Raw genomic sequence first — 17035 nt, 5'->3', positions numbered from 1 at the left:
CAACTATCCAGAACTTTCCACAGTTTTGAAGACGATGTTGTCATCCCTATCCAATTACTTGTGTAAGACTGGGGTATAAAAACTGACCACTTCCAAAAGAAGACTCAGCAGCAAAATTGGCAGTAAAAACACACCGCATCTTTCACTCACTCACATCAAACCACGCTATTATCAGCTTTTCTCTGGCTTACACCAATGGTGAGTCAGTATTCATTTTGGTTTGAGTGATTCTCTTGAAAAGGGTACCAGAGAGGGTGCCGTCACTTCATGGAGCACGACGCACAGACTACAGTGATTTGAAGCTGTAGCTAAATTAAAATATCGTAATTTCTGGACTATTGAATATGGACCGGAATATGGGCCGCACCCACTAAGTTTAATGAGAAAAAAGATGTGTACATATAAAGGCTGCACCTGTCAATAAGCCCCAGGTGTCCACGTCATAACATGGATAATTTAATACACACAAAGATGTTACACAAAAAGATTTTTCAAACTTTTGATTAAACAAATGGTTTTTTTTCCAAACAATGCTGAACAGTGTGTGTAACATGACTAGTTAAACAGTAGCCTACCAGAAAAGTAATTCATTGCTGTCCTCCTCCTCCTCCTGGGAACTAAAACCACTCAAGTCATCTTCTTCAGCATCACAATTGAACAGCCTTATAATTCCTTCATCACACACTTTGCCAGTCTCTCTCTCTCTTTTGTTGTTGCTGTTTGTGTCACTTTTGTCTCAACGCAAATTAGCCATTTACCGCGGCCCGGTACCAATCTGTCGGCAGGGTCGAATCGGGCCACGGCCGGGTGTTGGGGACTGCTTCTTTAAAGAACACAGTGTTGAGTCTCGCACGGAGTTTGAAGCAATGTTCATCCACTAGCTCTGTGTTACATTCAAGATATGTCACCATTTTGTTTGTGACAATTTAAGGTAAGTTAAAAACATTTATAGTGACATAGTTGACATGGCAATACATATATATTTTAATTTGCAAATTGGTTAGAAAATACAACATTTTGCTCGCTATGTCACGCTTTTGGCACCCCTTTTAGGAGACTGACCCTTTTGTATTTTATTTTGTATTTCTTTTTTATTTTATATATGACAATAGCATAAGATTACTATGAGGTGTGGAGCACACTTTTCTCACTCAGTCCATTATTGGAGGTTTGCAAGAAACAAGCCGGTCCGCGGGCTCAAAAGGCAGAGCCTCACTCTTTTAATGTATTCGACATCAAGCATTTATTTGGGCTTTTAACCCACCTCGCTGCCGGGCCGCCAGCTCGCCACGTTTCGCAGTCAGCCTCCTGTTTCCTAGTAACGGCGGGAGGGAGCAGGAGATAGCACGTGCTCAACAAAGTTAGTCAGTCAACCAGCAGAACAACTCTGATATCACATCGAGGGGGTTAATGAAAGAAAGCAAATATCCCCCCCATGTCGCTTTCTGGAGATCTACAGTAGCCTGAAGACTGGATCAAAGATTATTTTATTATTTTTACCCGCAGATCTGTCAGGCCTTTTCCCGTTACAGACCCCCCCCCCCACGCCTGGAAGCACGTCGGGGCGATCACTAGCGTTTATCTTGTGTGTGTGTGTGTGTGTGTGTGTTTGCAGCGCCGTGAGCCATAAACAAGCACTGCCACTAATGCAGAGCGCTGCTTGTCAGGCAGCGTTAAACATACAGGGTGCTGTTCTGTTCTCCAGAAGAACAAACATCTTACATTTGTATCTCCATCATTAACTGGCATCACAAGTACCAATGTAGCATTCATAAAAAATAAAGATGGCAGATGGTGAGTATACAGTAGATGCTGCAACAATGCACAGAACAACAAACACAATTGTCCGTGTAAAGCGATTGTAGCAGACACCCACTGCCTCGTCTGTGAGATCACGGCGGCCGCCTGATTTCAGCTCAGAGAAAGTGAAATTTGCTTACTATCTCCAACTGTGATTGGTCGTCTCCTGACGTGTGACTTTAACAAGCTGGGCGAGGACTTTGAATAAAACACCAAAGGGGAAAAAAACAAGCATGAAAACCTTGCAGGAACCTTGGTGGTGATTACCTCAATAGAACTCCTGATATTGACTGAAGAAGGTCAAACAAATAGGCTGTTGAAACAATAGCCAATGGATGAGTAGCTAACAACCAGCAATAACCACAATGCTGAACATGAATCATTCTCATCTTGCAGAATCCGCTCTCCTCGGCTCAAGTAAGAAAATCTCAGCAGTAGTATATTTCTTCCGCCTGTCTTCCACTGGTTTTGCTCCCTGGCAGTGTTTCAAACACGTCAATGCCACACACAGGGCGTTACAGCCCTCGCTTTCCCATTAATGCATCAGAGGGAGGAGATGGATGCGAGGCCCTGGCTGATCGATGGTGAGGCGAGGAACACATCAAGCGCTGTATGAACTAGAAGGGATACAGGTCCATCTCAAGGGGGTGGAAACAACAAGGATGTGACCTTTTCATAGTCGCTACCCTGATAGTTTGTGGCAGTTGGGTCGGGGCGCGGCCGTGGACTTCACATGCAATGTCGCCCTGACACTGGAAATCAAGTCAAGCTAGACTGGGTGTTGAAAGTATATGTAGTAAAAACATTATATCTACGCTTAGACAACACAACACACACCTGCACAATGTAAGCACGCTGGAAGATACACACAGTACAAATCAGTGTGTTCTGAAAGGGTCAGCTAAAGAAAACTTTGTCGACCGTTGGATATTATTCTTTTAAAGTGCTCATGAAACCAAAACATGTGTTAATCTTGTTATTTTCGCTGTGAAAAATAACACTGAAAGTCATATATCTTGTGTTAGACGTGTGCTCGAATTTTCAAATATTGACAATTTTCGTAACTTCTTCCAGGACTGGAGGAGGAGGAGGAACAACTGACGTTTAAACTAGTTTCCCACCTGGAAGCTGTTGTCCACTCCACTGCTTTCTCCATAGTTCTGGATGAATTTCTGTTGTTTCTTGTGTTTTTTTCATATTATGGTTATGGTTTATTTTCTTTTGAACATGCTTACAAGTTACATTATAATATGTCATATGTCATAATTGCACATGTCCAAAAGGAGTAGGAAGAAGCAAAGCTTATTCAGTCCTACCCCATCCGTTTCACGTCAATTACACAACATTAATTCACAATACATTAATTCACCCCCCACAGTATATTTTAAATGTACTCCTTGCCAAGATACATAGGAAAATGATAAGGCAGTGCAACAATGTGGAGAAATAGGAGTCAAAGTTTGCAGTCACTGTAAATAAATTATATCACAATCATAAACAATAAGTTTATAATACTAATTACTGATGAAAGTGTTAATAGTTGGATGATACAGAGTATTATGCTCGCTCGTTGTGTTGGAGACACTCAAGAAGCCGGAGTAAGTCTGTTCACATTTCCAAAAGACACCATTTGCCTTGTCAGAGTCAAAAGACGACAAGATGTTGGAATGTGGAAAATATTTTCACACACCCTCCTGAATTGAAATACTATTGAGAACCTGATCATATTTATGTATCTGTACAAACCAATGTATGAGTTGCCGGCACCTGCATTGTTCAAGCATGAATAAACACACAACCGGCCTTACAGAAATTTTATGACTACTTTTATGAGTACAATACCCATAGGAGTTTTTTTGGTTTAATTTTATTTCTAAATTGTTTTTTTGCAGCTGGAACTAATCGATGGGTTACAATAGTCATTTTTATTGCAAATGTTGATCCAAAATCGGAGGAGAATGCGTTCGCAGAGGTGGGCTGTCCGTTCTCTGAAAGAGTTGTGTACAAACAGGAAATAACGTTCTCCAAGCTGACCAATCACAGTGCACATCACACTACGGAAGAGGTTTTGCAGGGAGGAGATGTTGCGCCAGGTGTTGCGTACAAGAAAACCCATACATGTTGGCAGAAGCACAGCACTAGGGGTTGTTTGTGGCTCTACTGTAATTAGATCATGCAGAAGAAGAAAAATTTAAAAGATTTGCCCACCCAACCCTTCATTGGGAACACCTGCACAATGAAAGGACATCCAGTATTACTGGGTTGTAACCACGTGACCTAGAGGCCGTCCGCGTCACTTCCGGCGTTCAGATGGAGGGCAAACATTTCAATACGGCCACATACACACGCCCAGTATCTTTGTGCAACGGTTGATTAATGCGAATAACGGTGCATGCCGTTGAAATTGTTTGCTTCAATTGTGTGAGTGTGAATGGTGTGTCGCATAAACACATGAAATAGTTCAAAATCTAATGCTTCTAACATGTCTAGGTATATCCATTCTTACACCAAAACAACCTGCATGAATACATTCTTGTATATGTCCTTCATTTCACTACACTGTTTTAAGTGTGAGCTCCAGAGTCAAGCCCCCTTGGTTTCCAGGGTGACGGTGTCCGCTTGCCATTTTGGACGGATTTCACGCACTATTTCCGGGCTGCTGGAAGCCCCGGTCCTCGCCACACCTCCTTGCCCTCCGTGGAGCATCGCCGGGCATGCTTCCAGGCGGAACACCTCGCAATCTTGGCTGAATTTCGTCAGACACATGCTCCAAGCAGCTGGGGTGCTGCTCTGGAGGTCAGGAGAACCAGGGTGGATAGGGGCCAGAGATGCCTCGTCTGTGCACCTTTGAAATACGTTTTTCCAAAATCCATATTTGAACAATTTCCGCATATGAGAATGGCACCGATATGCTGCATTTTCGCCAATTTCACTAGACTTCTAGCTACCAATACACTAGTTTGCCCCTCGCCCCGTCCCTCTGAGACAGTGACGACAGCAACTGGACGTGATGTCACATGCAACCCAGCAATAAGATAACTTGATAATTCAGCAGTACCAACCCCTGACAAGGCCAAACAAAACTTTGGCGATGCTGTATTCTTTTGAAAGTCTGTCCTTGGTTGAAAATATTGCACAATTCCTTGCTCTGCACCGAAACAGTTTTGTTTTTTCCTTGACACAACTCCTTAATGGTTTAGAGGAGTGATGAAGTAGTTTTTGTGTAATTATGCTAACTAAGCAACAACAGCTCTTTTAGGTTGCACTTGGTGTTTTTTGGGGCCTCTCTTTAAATAAAGAGCACATAATAAAGTGTCACTTCAAGGGATTTTACAATGTAGGAACTGGTTACTGTCAAAATCGAAAAATACTAAAGGCTATCCAATCCAAATGTAAGAACATCCAATATAAGATCATTCAGTGTCGTCGACTCATTAGATTGTGCAGGAGAGCCTGACTATGTCAGTTCAGGGATTTTCCAAAGATGAAACTAGTTGCTTTGTCTAAAATGAAAAATATAATGCTTTGGTGTTTTGTTGCATAAACAAGGCATGCATGCATGTGTCAAGTATTGATCTGTGCATAAATAAGAGACATGGTGGAGGTTTAAAAGCTGACAGGGACAGCATGACTATTGTAAATCCTCGCCAAAGCCCAGAGGCGGCTCAGACACAGGGATGGTAAATTTGTAAAGCGATAGTTCATCAGCGTCACTCTGGGGATTTCAGGTTACGGGTCTGATGAATCAAGCGAGACAAGTGAGAGCAGGCAGGAGTCACGTGGGGAGAAAGGACAAAACAGCATAGCGATGGCGAAGGAACGGGCTCGACTGAGGCCGGATCCAGCACGGGACGATTGATAAGTTGGATCCAGTGGAGAGCAGAAGGAGGCTAATCTGCCCCAGAATCATCAGCGCCTGTGCTGCTTGCTTTGTATTCCTGCCAGAGCATCTGGGGAATGAAAATCAGAGTTGATAAGGGGAGAACGTAGGAGGGAAGCATTGGGAGGCAAAAAGGAAAACTATTACTGCTTCTGCCAGCGCATCGCAAGCGCCGCCAGGCTCATTTCCTCCAAAAGTGCCGCTTGCCTCTGCGCTCTTTGTTCTCAGAGGCATTTTAGGGAACACTCAAATCTTCGTGCTCAGCGCTATTTGTGTGGGAGCACAAAGACCAGGAAGTAGTTATCAACCAGGTGAGTGAAATCATGTGAACACCTGTGACATCTTAGCAGCCAGACGCACTGTAAGGCAGGAATGAACAGGAGTGTGTCCACCTCTGACCTTTGGTACCCCAAATCCCTACATATAAGCAGTCCAAAGGTGCTAACATTTAAAGCATGATGACACAAATGGCAAAGCGCTAAGGCTGAATCTACCCAACATAACCAAATGACAGGAAGGTGATGGACTGCCTTAACTAGCACAATCCAAAGCTACAAATTTGGTCTAATTAACTTTTTTTGAAAGGCTAATTTGTCTCCTAGCGGTGAAGTCCATCAAGAAAAAAATGATTAAATATCAGTCAACTCTGTCATCAAAAATGAGCGTAATGAATCAGAACAGATTGCTGCGACTTCACGTTTGACCTTAATGACACATTTCAGCATGACATATTTAGCGCTGCAGGTTTTAAAGACGCTGAACAAGAAAAATGGTCGTGGTGATGTTATGATAGTCATGACAAGCCATCTAAATCATGCATTATTTGTCTTGTCATCACTGTGAGCACATACAGTATCAAGACTGTACCCCTCGGAGGTACAGCGTGGATCTTTGATAAATGTATGTAATATTTAAACTAGTTAATCATTAACGACCTTGAGATCTTAGTAGTGTGAGAGAGACAAGTCTCTCGAGCAGAAAGCTGAAATTTGATTTCACAAACGCTGATAAGATAAGACATTCCTCGGCACTGTATCTTAATTAAGCGTCTTAGATGTATGGTATTGCACACAGACGAGCTGAGGCAGCCGCTGATGCAGAGACAGCCTGCTGGGAGGACAAGGACACTGTATGAAGTAAACCTCCTATTTTCATAGAACAAAAAAAAAAAAAACGGATGTTTTCCCACAATTCCAAGCACAAACCACAGAAGCCGAGCCTTGCTTATGTGTCAATATTGAACTGATTTACTTAGAACAGCTTCATCTCACAATCCAGCTCCCAGAAGGGTCAATTACTTCCCGAAATGTCCTGGAAAAAAAAACAAAAAAACATTGAGAGAGTGGTGTCATCGCCGCCTGCCGTGAAACATTGCATCATCGCCAGCCAATCACACGACGGAACTCGTGGGTCTTTGTGCGACACGCGCGGACCAGCCAGAACGAGGAGCAGGTGCACGACCGCCAATAATGACAATAACGACTGTACAAACACGCCAGCGTCTAAGAGGGTGCATGCTGCACATCTACCTGTGACTTTAACATAATGCGGTTATGTCAGGTGAGGCGTTTGCATGCCAGATAAGCGCTTGACAAAGGAAGACAGCAAACCAGAAGAGAACTGGTTTTGAAACCGTTCTTCACTGCAAAATTGTTGTCGTCGTGCTGTTGACGGCTAATTGACGAGGCTGCAAACAAGTGAGGTCGCTCTATTTATAATTAGAGTCCCAACAAATGAGAGTCATTTAAGCATCAGCAGGCGAGTACGGCAAACTTTTAATTAGTTTGGATATTGCATGACTGCTCAAACACATAAAGTTAGGTACAAATATGAAGACAATAACATTTACAAGGTATTCAATTAAAGATATGTTATAGAACCACACTGCATCATAACCTATTTAGCTATGCTCATAAAGTGGCCAGCAGTGTTTATTTACTCAACCACAGTGAGTGCCAGGCATTAATGAGTGGTAAGGCATTTATTGTAACGAAGCATGAGGTGGGTATTATTAGATGTCATGGTACAGTAATGATAACCTCCGAGTTATTCAATTTAACAAGAAAACCTGTTATAAGTTTTCTTCAGAGAGGCATCTATATGAGCAGGCGATTATGAGGGGTAAGGCATTTTAATGCCGCAACACATTGGAGGCATCAGATATCACAGTAAGGTAATGCTTAACAGCACCACTTGTTACTATGTTGGGTAAGTCGGGAGGAAAAAGGAAGCCATCTATTTTAGCAGGTGCTAATGAGTGGTAAGGTGCCTGCTGCCATGACACGTTGGAGGTATCAGATGTCATTGTAAAGGTTATCACAACCCCCGAGAGGCACCACATATCACACCACATATTATTTGTTATTATTTTTCTTGAGAGAGGGATCTATTTGGGCGGGCGAATGTGAGGGGTAAGGCGTTTCTTGCCACGACACTGTAGCGGTATCCAATGACATAGTACAACTAATAGCACAACCTGTTATTGTTTTTTCTTAAGTGTCACAGACGGGGAGGCACCTACTTGGGCAGACCTTTATGGGAGGTAAGGCATTTATTGCCACGACACATTGAAGGCATCAGATGTGATGGTAAAGGTATTTATTTGCCTATTACCTATTATTTGTTATTGTTTGTCTTGAGTGAGGCATCTATTTGGGCAGACAGTTATGACAGGTAAGACGTTTTTTGCTACGACACAGTTGCAGTATCAGGTGATACAGTAATACTTGGCAGAAAAAAGGGAGGCACCTATTTGGGCAGACATTTAGGAGAAGTAAGGTGTTTATTGCCATGAATCACAACACATGAGATGTGATATTGAAGGTAACATGTCCTAGAAACACCTGCTATACTTTTTCTTTCGTGGGGGGGAAAAGGAAGGCATCTATTTGAGCAGGTGTTTATGATAGGTAAAGCATTTTTGCCACAACACACTGGAGGTAGCAGATGTTATAGTAAAGGTAATACAAACCTCAGAGGAGCACCACCTGTTTTTTCTTATTGTTTGTCTTCAAAGAGGTATCTTTTAGGGCAGGTGATTCTGAGATGTGAGGCATTTATTGCCACGGAACATTGAAGGCATTAGATGTCATTGTAAGGTAATACTTAATAGCATCACCTGTTATTGCGTTGGGGACGTGGGGACGGACAAGGAAGGCTTCTATTCGGCAGGAGGTAAGACATTTATCGCCACGCCATATTGGAGGTGAATGAACACCTATTTGGGCAGACGTTTAGGAGAGGTAAGGCGTTTATTGTCATGACACGTGACAGATCAGATGTCATTTTAAAAGTAACATGTACAAACACCTGTTATGCTTTTTCTTTAGTGGGGGGAAAAGGAAGACATCTATTTGAGCAGGTGTTTATGAGAGGTGAGGCATTTTCTGGCACGACACATTGGAGGTAGCAAATGTTATAGTAAAGGTAATAAAAACTGCCTGTTGTTTCTTATTGTTTGTTTTCAAAGAGGCGTCTATTTGGGCAGGCAATTATGAGAGGTAAGGCGTTCATTGCCACAAAACACTGGAGGCATCAGATATCATAGTAACAGTAATACTTAGAAACACCTTTGTGCAGTTATGTACTAGAGATAAGGCGTTCATTGCTACATTGGCGGTACAATATGAGATGTCACGTTAGCACCACCTGTTATTTTCAAGGGATGAAAGAAGGCTTTTATTTTTTTTAAGTGAACAATGCCCTAGTGATTAACTGAGGCATGGTATCTATTAGAGTGGAGGCTGTTATTTGAGGAAATACGGTACATCAAAAGGAAAATCCTACACCACTGAGTAAAAAATATTGTTAAATTAATACTACAGCATTACTATCTTTTTGTTTTTGATACAAGCTGGATGTCATGAGATTATGCAGGTGTAAATTTGACAAAAACATTGTGACCTTACTACAAATGACAACAATGCTAAGCAGAGTAACAACACATCAGTATGAAGCACAAAAACAGGCATGTGACAGTGTCAGTGTAGGATAGGATAGAGAGATTTCAAGGAAGATGAACGGGAAGGTTAGCGGGATCAGTCGCCTGTGGACAATGGCATCTTCATGGTAAGTATGCGCTGACGCTGGCTTTAATGCTCGACTCGGCTTAAGCTATTCCTGCGGTTGAGCCTCGTAGTGTGAAGTCTAATGGGCTTACACCGCCGCTTCCGTCGGCTGGCTCACAAGTGGCTGGCGTGCATGCGGATTAGTGACATTTAACTTAAATAATTGTGTTTAATTGCCACCACTGGTCATTGCAGCACGGATCAACGGAGCTGGACGTTACTGTTTGATCAAATTAGCTTAATATTTCCAAATAAAGCGCATTGCAACAATGAGCCAAATGCGTTGTGACGCACTCAAGGATTTCATGCAATAAAGCATGAAATCACATAAACACACGAGTGCAAAAGGCCTAAATACTCTAAAGTCTGCCATCACCTGAGATAGTTCCTGTATGAATGAGAATGAAGCAAGGGTGCTTCCCGCTGAGGCAGAATAAAAGATTTTAGGGGCTATTGAGCGCTTACAAGCCTCCAAAAGAACGACCTCATTTGAGTACGCTTGCTCTCCAGGGAGAGAATAATGTCTCCACAAACGAGACCCTCAGCGTCACCACACCACTCACCCTTCCAGCTTTCTTATTTTTGGATTCTTCTAAACTTCCTTTCAGTCCTTCCTTCATCTATCATCTCCTCCCCTGGGCTGCCTCCAGCTTTCCACAGCCCCCAAAGTGATGGACGAGTGCAAAGAGAAGCGGCTGAGTCGTCATCTCAGCACGCCAAGGTGTTCTTTACTTTAACACCCCAATGCACACCATTGATGCATTTATCACCAATGTCTTTAAATGAATAGCAGGCTATTGATGTCCACCTAACAATCCAGAGTCTAATTCCCACCCCCTATAGTGTAGACCTCAATTGGCCACATACTTCCTCTAGAGGCCACACCTCCTTTATTCATTTTGTTCTGAAAACGAGTAAAGACTGTGAAGAAGCTTGTTCGTTTTAAGCAGATGAGTGACAATATACCGAAGCATGCAGGTCAAATTAAAAAACCAGGAGTGAAGTAGACTGCATGTCGTTTTAACACCGAAGAACAGCAGAAATGCAGCGTAGCCAGGTCACAGACTGTAGTGCGATCACTCCTCGCCAGATGTGCGTGATAGCTGTCAACACAAAGTCAACACCGGCAGCATGGCTCGCTTGATGTTACTAGAGTCAGCTTTGTCAGTTGAAAGTCTATAACACGTTTGTGGTGGTCCACTAGCAGTTGAGTCACCTGATAGTAAAGACTCATAATGAACCCTATTGATGCACGATAAAGAATAAAGAATTGGTTGGAATGCTTGACCACGGAGATACATAAATGACTTCATGTTGTGTAAATAACATAAATACAATCAGGCTATTTAGTTTGTTTAACAAAAGGACAAACCAGGACAATCTGTAGTTAGCATATCGGACACACATTCAGAAGATCGAGGGTTCGAATCTCAGTTTGGGCATCTCTGTGTGAACTTTGAACTGGGGGGGGGGGGGGGGACCCACTGGGTTCATATGACATTCTAAATTGCCCGTAGGTGTGAATTGTTGTTTGTCTTGATGTGTCTTGTGGCAACCAGTCTAGTGTGTACCCCCACCTCTCGCTCAATTTGCTGGGATAGGCTCCTACTTACCCGTAACCCTAACAAGGGCGTGCATTATAGAAAATGGATGGGTGTTGGCCATGTGTTAACCTGTGCGTGATAAATAAACTTCAAAACTGAAAATAAATGACGTTTATCGGTTTCTGGTGCTGTACAAAAAATACAATTTAATAAAATTAACTTGACCTTCTTGGGAAGACGGGGCACCGCACTAATATTGCGGTCGTGGGAATACTGCACAGTGATGATTTACCTGAAAGTCATCATAAGTTAAGGTATCGCAACGTTATCTCTGCATCTGCACAAAGTTTTGTGGACATCACTCCAGCAGATCTCATGCAATCTCGCTCACTAACCCCATACGACAACCTTGGGGGAGGTAAGAGAATACTATTCAGACCTTCACTCAGCTTTGTCACTGGAGCACCACCAAGTGTTTTGCCAAAAGTAAAGGACAAAAGGTAAAAGTAGCAGTACCGTGGTATCAAATGTTGACCTATCCGCTCATCATTTAAAACTCACCCGCCCCCATTCCTTCTCTCTTTAATAAGCTTCCATCACACCCTCAAATTACGAGTCTAACTGTTCCGTTGATTGTCCTTCACATCACAACCTAGGTCTTCCAATGCGACACACCTGCACATACACACCCCACTAGCTCCACCTGCTTCACTCGTGGTGCTTGCCCATCCATTCCCCCCTCACCTCCACCCTCCACACACCCAAGCACCTCTAACCCTCAGCGGGGGTTCCTGGCTTCACCCGCACCACCTGACATCGAGCATCCAGCATCACTCTCCTCCGGCACGGCCCAACCCCCATCTTGCACAGCGGAGTGTGACAGTCAGCAGGTTGCTTTGCACATCTCTCTCTCTCACACACACACACGCACGCAACCACACACACTGAGTATAGTATGAGTATATAAGGAGACAGCGAAGGATTGACATGCCTTGGGATGGTGCATTGCCCATGCTGCGTCAAGGAGGGCTGCAGCCGTGACAGTGATCTTGTTTCCCTTCCTCTGTCCTCCTCCTCCCTCCTCCACGTAAAGGTCGCTCCTTTCCTGGCGCCGGGCTCCCACTCCTGCTCCCTGCTCCTACTCCCGCTTCCTTCCCTTTTGTCCCTTAGCCCTTGCTCGGACTACCTTCCTTCCCTTGGCGAGATGGCCGCAGTCCAGCGGCGGCGCTCCCGACGGCAACTGAGCGTGTGTGTGGCTGCCAGCACGTGTGTGCGTGTGTGTGTATGCGCGTGTGTATGCGTGTGTGTGTGCGGATGAGTGTGTGTGAGAAGGAGAACTCGGGTGGGAGGGGGAGGGAGAGAGAGTGATAGAGAGTGAGAGTGAGAGGAGGAAGAGGAGGAGGAGGAGGAGGAGAAGCCTTGGGAGAGGGTGCATGCCGGTGCACGGAGGCTCAACACACAGCTCGCAAAGGAAGCACAAATGTTGATAAATTCACACGTCCTCTCTCACTGATCCCCCCCCCCCCACCACCACCACCACCACATTAAACATTGTACTTTCTCTCTTAAAGACACAGGCGGCACTGATACACACCACAATGGATCATAAACAATAAATCACTGCCAATATACTGTACGTTAATCAATATGGAAGCCATACCAAAAGTGAAGACATTTAGAGGCAAAAGTACTATTAAAGCATGTTAATCATTATTATAATATTATTATATATAATTAAATTTCAAAAATACAGATTGCACATGTCATATATCTACTGTATATGACTATATAAATATATAATCCATATATGAGGTTATGACAATAAAGAGTGTAGCTAGTCACAGCATTAACAACGTATCTAATAAATATTTATATTTTAATTTCCTCCATTGGATTTTTATGTGAAAGCACTCCTTTTTGGAAAAGTCTACTGAATTATTTAAACTGTACTTTTATGCTGGTTTTATTGAATTATTTTACCACTACTCTAAATTGATGCATTTCCTTTTATTCCTTCGCTTATGTGATTAATTTTCCTGTAAAGCCATTTGTAGCTGTGCCATTTGTAATTGCTCTAAACATGGATTTTGCTATTAATTATATTATTACAATGAAAAAAGGAACAATTAAATAACAGGTATTTATTCTATATTATTTTATTTCAAATAATTTTATTCCTGTATTATCATCATCATGTTAATGGCAGTAAACATCAAAGAAAGATGTCTGTTATTATGCTATTTGACAATAAACCTATTTTTAATGTAATATTTATATCTATTTTTATCTTTCTAACCTTTTTTTATATTTGATTTGGCAGAAAAGACTAAGCAAATTGTGCATTTCCCCACAGAGATATTTTCATTTTGAGACTAATCCTTCCTAATCCTAATCCTACAACAGTTTTAACATAAAATAATAATATGAAATGCTGTGTAACAAATAGCAACAGCCGCATGCTAGTCGAGACTGAATCAACAACAGCGCCTCTGCTGGTTGCAGCCAAATAGTGCACTCCATTTTGCCTCCATTTAAGAAACCTTTAATCAACAATTAAGTCCACACTATTGACGACATTCTTTCTGATTGTATCGGTTATTAGCCCCCCCTCCACTATCTATCCATCTGGTCTTGTGAGGGGCTCAGGAGGAGTGGGCCAATTTGGGGGCAATATTTAAAGAATCTTCTTTACCAGGAATAGGTGCTGAGGAAGGATAGTGCTTGAGGGAGGTAAACAAAGAGCAAACACTTGACATATCCTCATGTGACAACATCGACTAATGATGAGGCTGCGTCGGGAGCTCCGAAGGCGACGATTGGCATGGCAACTGGCGCATGACGGCTGGGTGACCTCGGCGTCTCCGTGGCCTGCGTTATCTGGGGTGTGCGCGCTTGCAAGCATCGATTATTATACTCGTTATAATCCAAGCGGAGCAAATGCTGCATCAGCTTGTTGGAGAAAATGCAATGAAGGAAGAAAATCCATACTGACAGCAGTCAAGGGCACTATTGTATTGGACGAAACATTCAGCACCAAAACCCTGCATTGTTATTGTAAATGTAGGTGTTCCTAATAATGTGTCCAGCAAGGGCATATGCTACAAGTGTCACAGGGAAGCAAATGGGCGTAACAAACAATAAATAGTACATAAGCGGCATCATCATTTTTGTTTGTTTGAGGTAAATAAGTGCAGATGATTTAAGTATACATAGCTGGCAAACAAGGCGGAAGTGAAAGTGAAATGTCTGGAGATTGATAGATAAAAGCGGAGAGCCTATCCATGATGAGAGTGCATGAATAATGTATAGCCGGGCTGCGCTTCACTTACACAGCCAGTTTGTCCAGCAGGTCCAGCTGGTCCACAGGCATCCTCCAGTCAGCCAGATAGGGGCTGTCCACCGGAAAGTAGGACACGCCGACAAGCTCCTGCAATGATATTTCTGATATTAAAAATGTTGCAATGGTGCAATAACTGACTGTGTTGGAAGGTATCAGTCATAAATTACCACCAATAATGCCTTGAGGGTGCAGCTTGGCCAGCAGTCCCGTGGGTGATGAGCAAAATGCAGCACAGGCAATGCAAATTTCCCTGTGACAAAATGTGATTAACTTCATAATGAAGCGGCTAACAAGAACAAAATGTTTTTTTCTGGATGCAGTTTGCTTGCACGCCCGTCGAGGGATTTTTATTGGTCCATTTCAAGGAATGTAAAGCGCGCTGACACCGAACATACACAGGTGATAACGGCATTATATACTGCTGTTGTGGGGCTGTATTTCATGCTGTGTAGCAAAAATAAAAAGCCTACACACATACAGTATACAGTATGTGATTTGACATATATTCAAAGCACAACTATTTGGGGGTTACATTGATCAGGAAACACCAGGGAATCTGGAATAAAATACAGACACCAAAGATACATAGAAAGATAACACACTACTACTACTTCTACTATAAGGCATATAAGTAGCAATAAGAGCTTCAATACAATTAGAATGAGAGGAAATCGATGATTAATCGATTATCCGATTAATGTACAACTATTTTGGTATTCGATTAATCGTTTTTTTTAATTAAAAAATATAAATATGGATCTGATTTCAGCCTCTCAGATGTGAATATTTTTAATTTCCTTAGATATTCATGAAGGCAGACCTACTGTCTTTGGTTGCAGGCAAAACAACATATTCACACACATCAGCTTTGACTTTGGAAAACAGTGACCAACATTTTTGACTCTTTTCGGATATGTTGTGGACCAAACTAACAGTTCGTGTTTGGTTCATATTGACCAGTCAATCGTGATCGACCAGTCGCTCTTTGGAACTTTGTCGGTCGATTGTGAAAATACTGGGAAAAATGATTAGTCCTACCCTACAAGTATTTTGCACGGCATTTTCTACAATTTTATATTTTATTGGATGGACTTGAATCCTTTATTTAAAAAAAAAAAAAAAGTATCAGTACCGGATCTCATCAGGTCTGCAAGACTATAAAAAAATCAGATCGTACCGGAAGCCAAAAAACGTGGATACTCCAACAGTGGTGCTCAATTCCAACACCACACACAAATTTCGGCGTACGGCTACGTAGCGCTGTCCACAACAGCAACACAATACTTCCTTATTATCAACCAATCATGATCACAGCAAGGAAGGTGCATTCACTAACAGGAATTCAGAACATCACAAGCAGAAACAACTTCCACCCTTCTCTCTACATTTTCTACATTCATCGCTATTGTTTCCATCTTGCCCTCACACTACCCACACTTGCCTGTCCCACTTGACCACCCTAATCTGCGGCACATCCCCCCCCCATCACAATTTGCACAGGTCCTTTCCTCCTTCCTTACTAGTCTCTTGTACAACCCATCAAAGAACTCTTGTTTAGCCTTTGCCAACGCGATCTTCGCCCTACGTCTCTTTCCTCATCCCTCTTGCCACCCCAATTCTTCTTTGATATCCTTTTTCATCTATATACAGTATACATTCTCAAACCTTTGTTCCACCACCAAGTCTCCTTATAATCTTTCCTCTGTCTAGATCAGCAATTCTCAACTGGTGGGTTGGGACCCAAAAGGTCGTCGCGGATCCATTCTGGGTGGGTCGCAGGTTAAATTTTGCAATATTTTAGATATCTTCCTCCTTGGTATTTTGTTCATTGCACAGTTATAAGTGGAAATACCTGATTTTGTGGTCCTATTTAGTGCAATTTTGATATTTAATTTTCATGTATGCATTATTTGTATGCAAGCAGATACAGTATGTTCTTCCTCATTTGCTTGGTTCCCTGGTTACTTTTACTGCATTTGCCCAATCAGTCAGCAGATTCTCTTCACAACAGCTCTTGTTCTTTAGCTTTCACCATTTGGTCCTCTGTTCTGCCTTGTTCTTTCCTACTTTTGCACGACACATCAGCCTACATACTATCACTCGATGCTCTCCCCTGTCAACACTTTACAATGACCAATTTCCTTCAGGTTACGTCTTCTGCACAAAATGTAGTCTGCCTGCGTGCTCCTTCCTCCACTCTTATGAGTGACCAAGAGTTCTTCCCTCTTCTGGGAATAAATGTTCACCAGCCATTTCCATTTGTTTTGCTAAATCTACCACCATCCGTCCTTCCATGTTCTGGTCGGTCCTTCACGCCATACACACCCATCACCTCTTCATCTCCTATATCTTTCACCAACATGGCCATTGAGGTCTCACTTGCATTGAAATGCCACTACCAACT

The 17035-nt window shown here is 42.6% G+C and overlaps 1 protein-coding gene across 10 annotated transcripts in view; it reads right to left on the bottom strand.

Annotated features, from left to right (window-relative positions):
• Positions 1-17035, bottom strand: part of srcin1a (SRC kinase signaling inhibitor 1a) — a 111435-nt gene that overhangs the window by 89444 nt on the left and 4956 nt on the right. For 8 of the 10 annotated variants that reach the window (XM_054758637.1, XM_054758639.1, XM_054758641.1 and 5 more), the window contains exon 3: positions 14621-14718. In XM_054758637.1, the coding sequence (XP_054614612.1) occupies positions 14621-14718 (98 nt within the window). Of the gene's footprint in view, positions 1-12282; positions 12742-14620; positions 14719-17035 lie in introns of those variants that run through there. The other 2 variants (XM_054758646.1, XM_054758647.1) reach the window with 1 other exon arrangement.

The sequence above is a fragment of the Dunckerocampus dactyliophorus genome, chromosome 18, assembly GCF_027744805.1.
Source record: "Dunckerocampus dactyliophorus isolate RoL2022-P2 chromosome 18, RoL_Ddac_1.1, whole genome shotgun sequence".
Classification (NCBI taxonomy): Eukaryota; Metazoa; Chordata; class Actinopteri; order Syngnathiformes; family Syngnathidae; genus Dunckerocampus; species Dunckerocampus dactyliophorus.
Note: the sequence above shows the minus strand (reverse complement) of the source record. Positions and strands in the feature narration are given on the sequence as shown.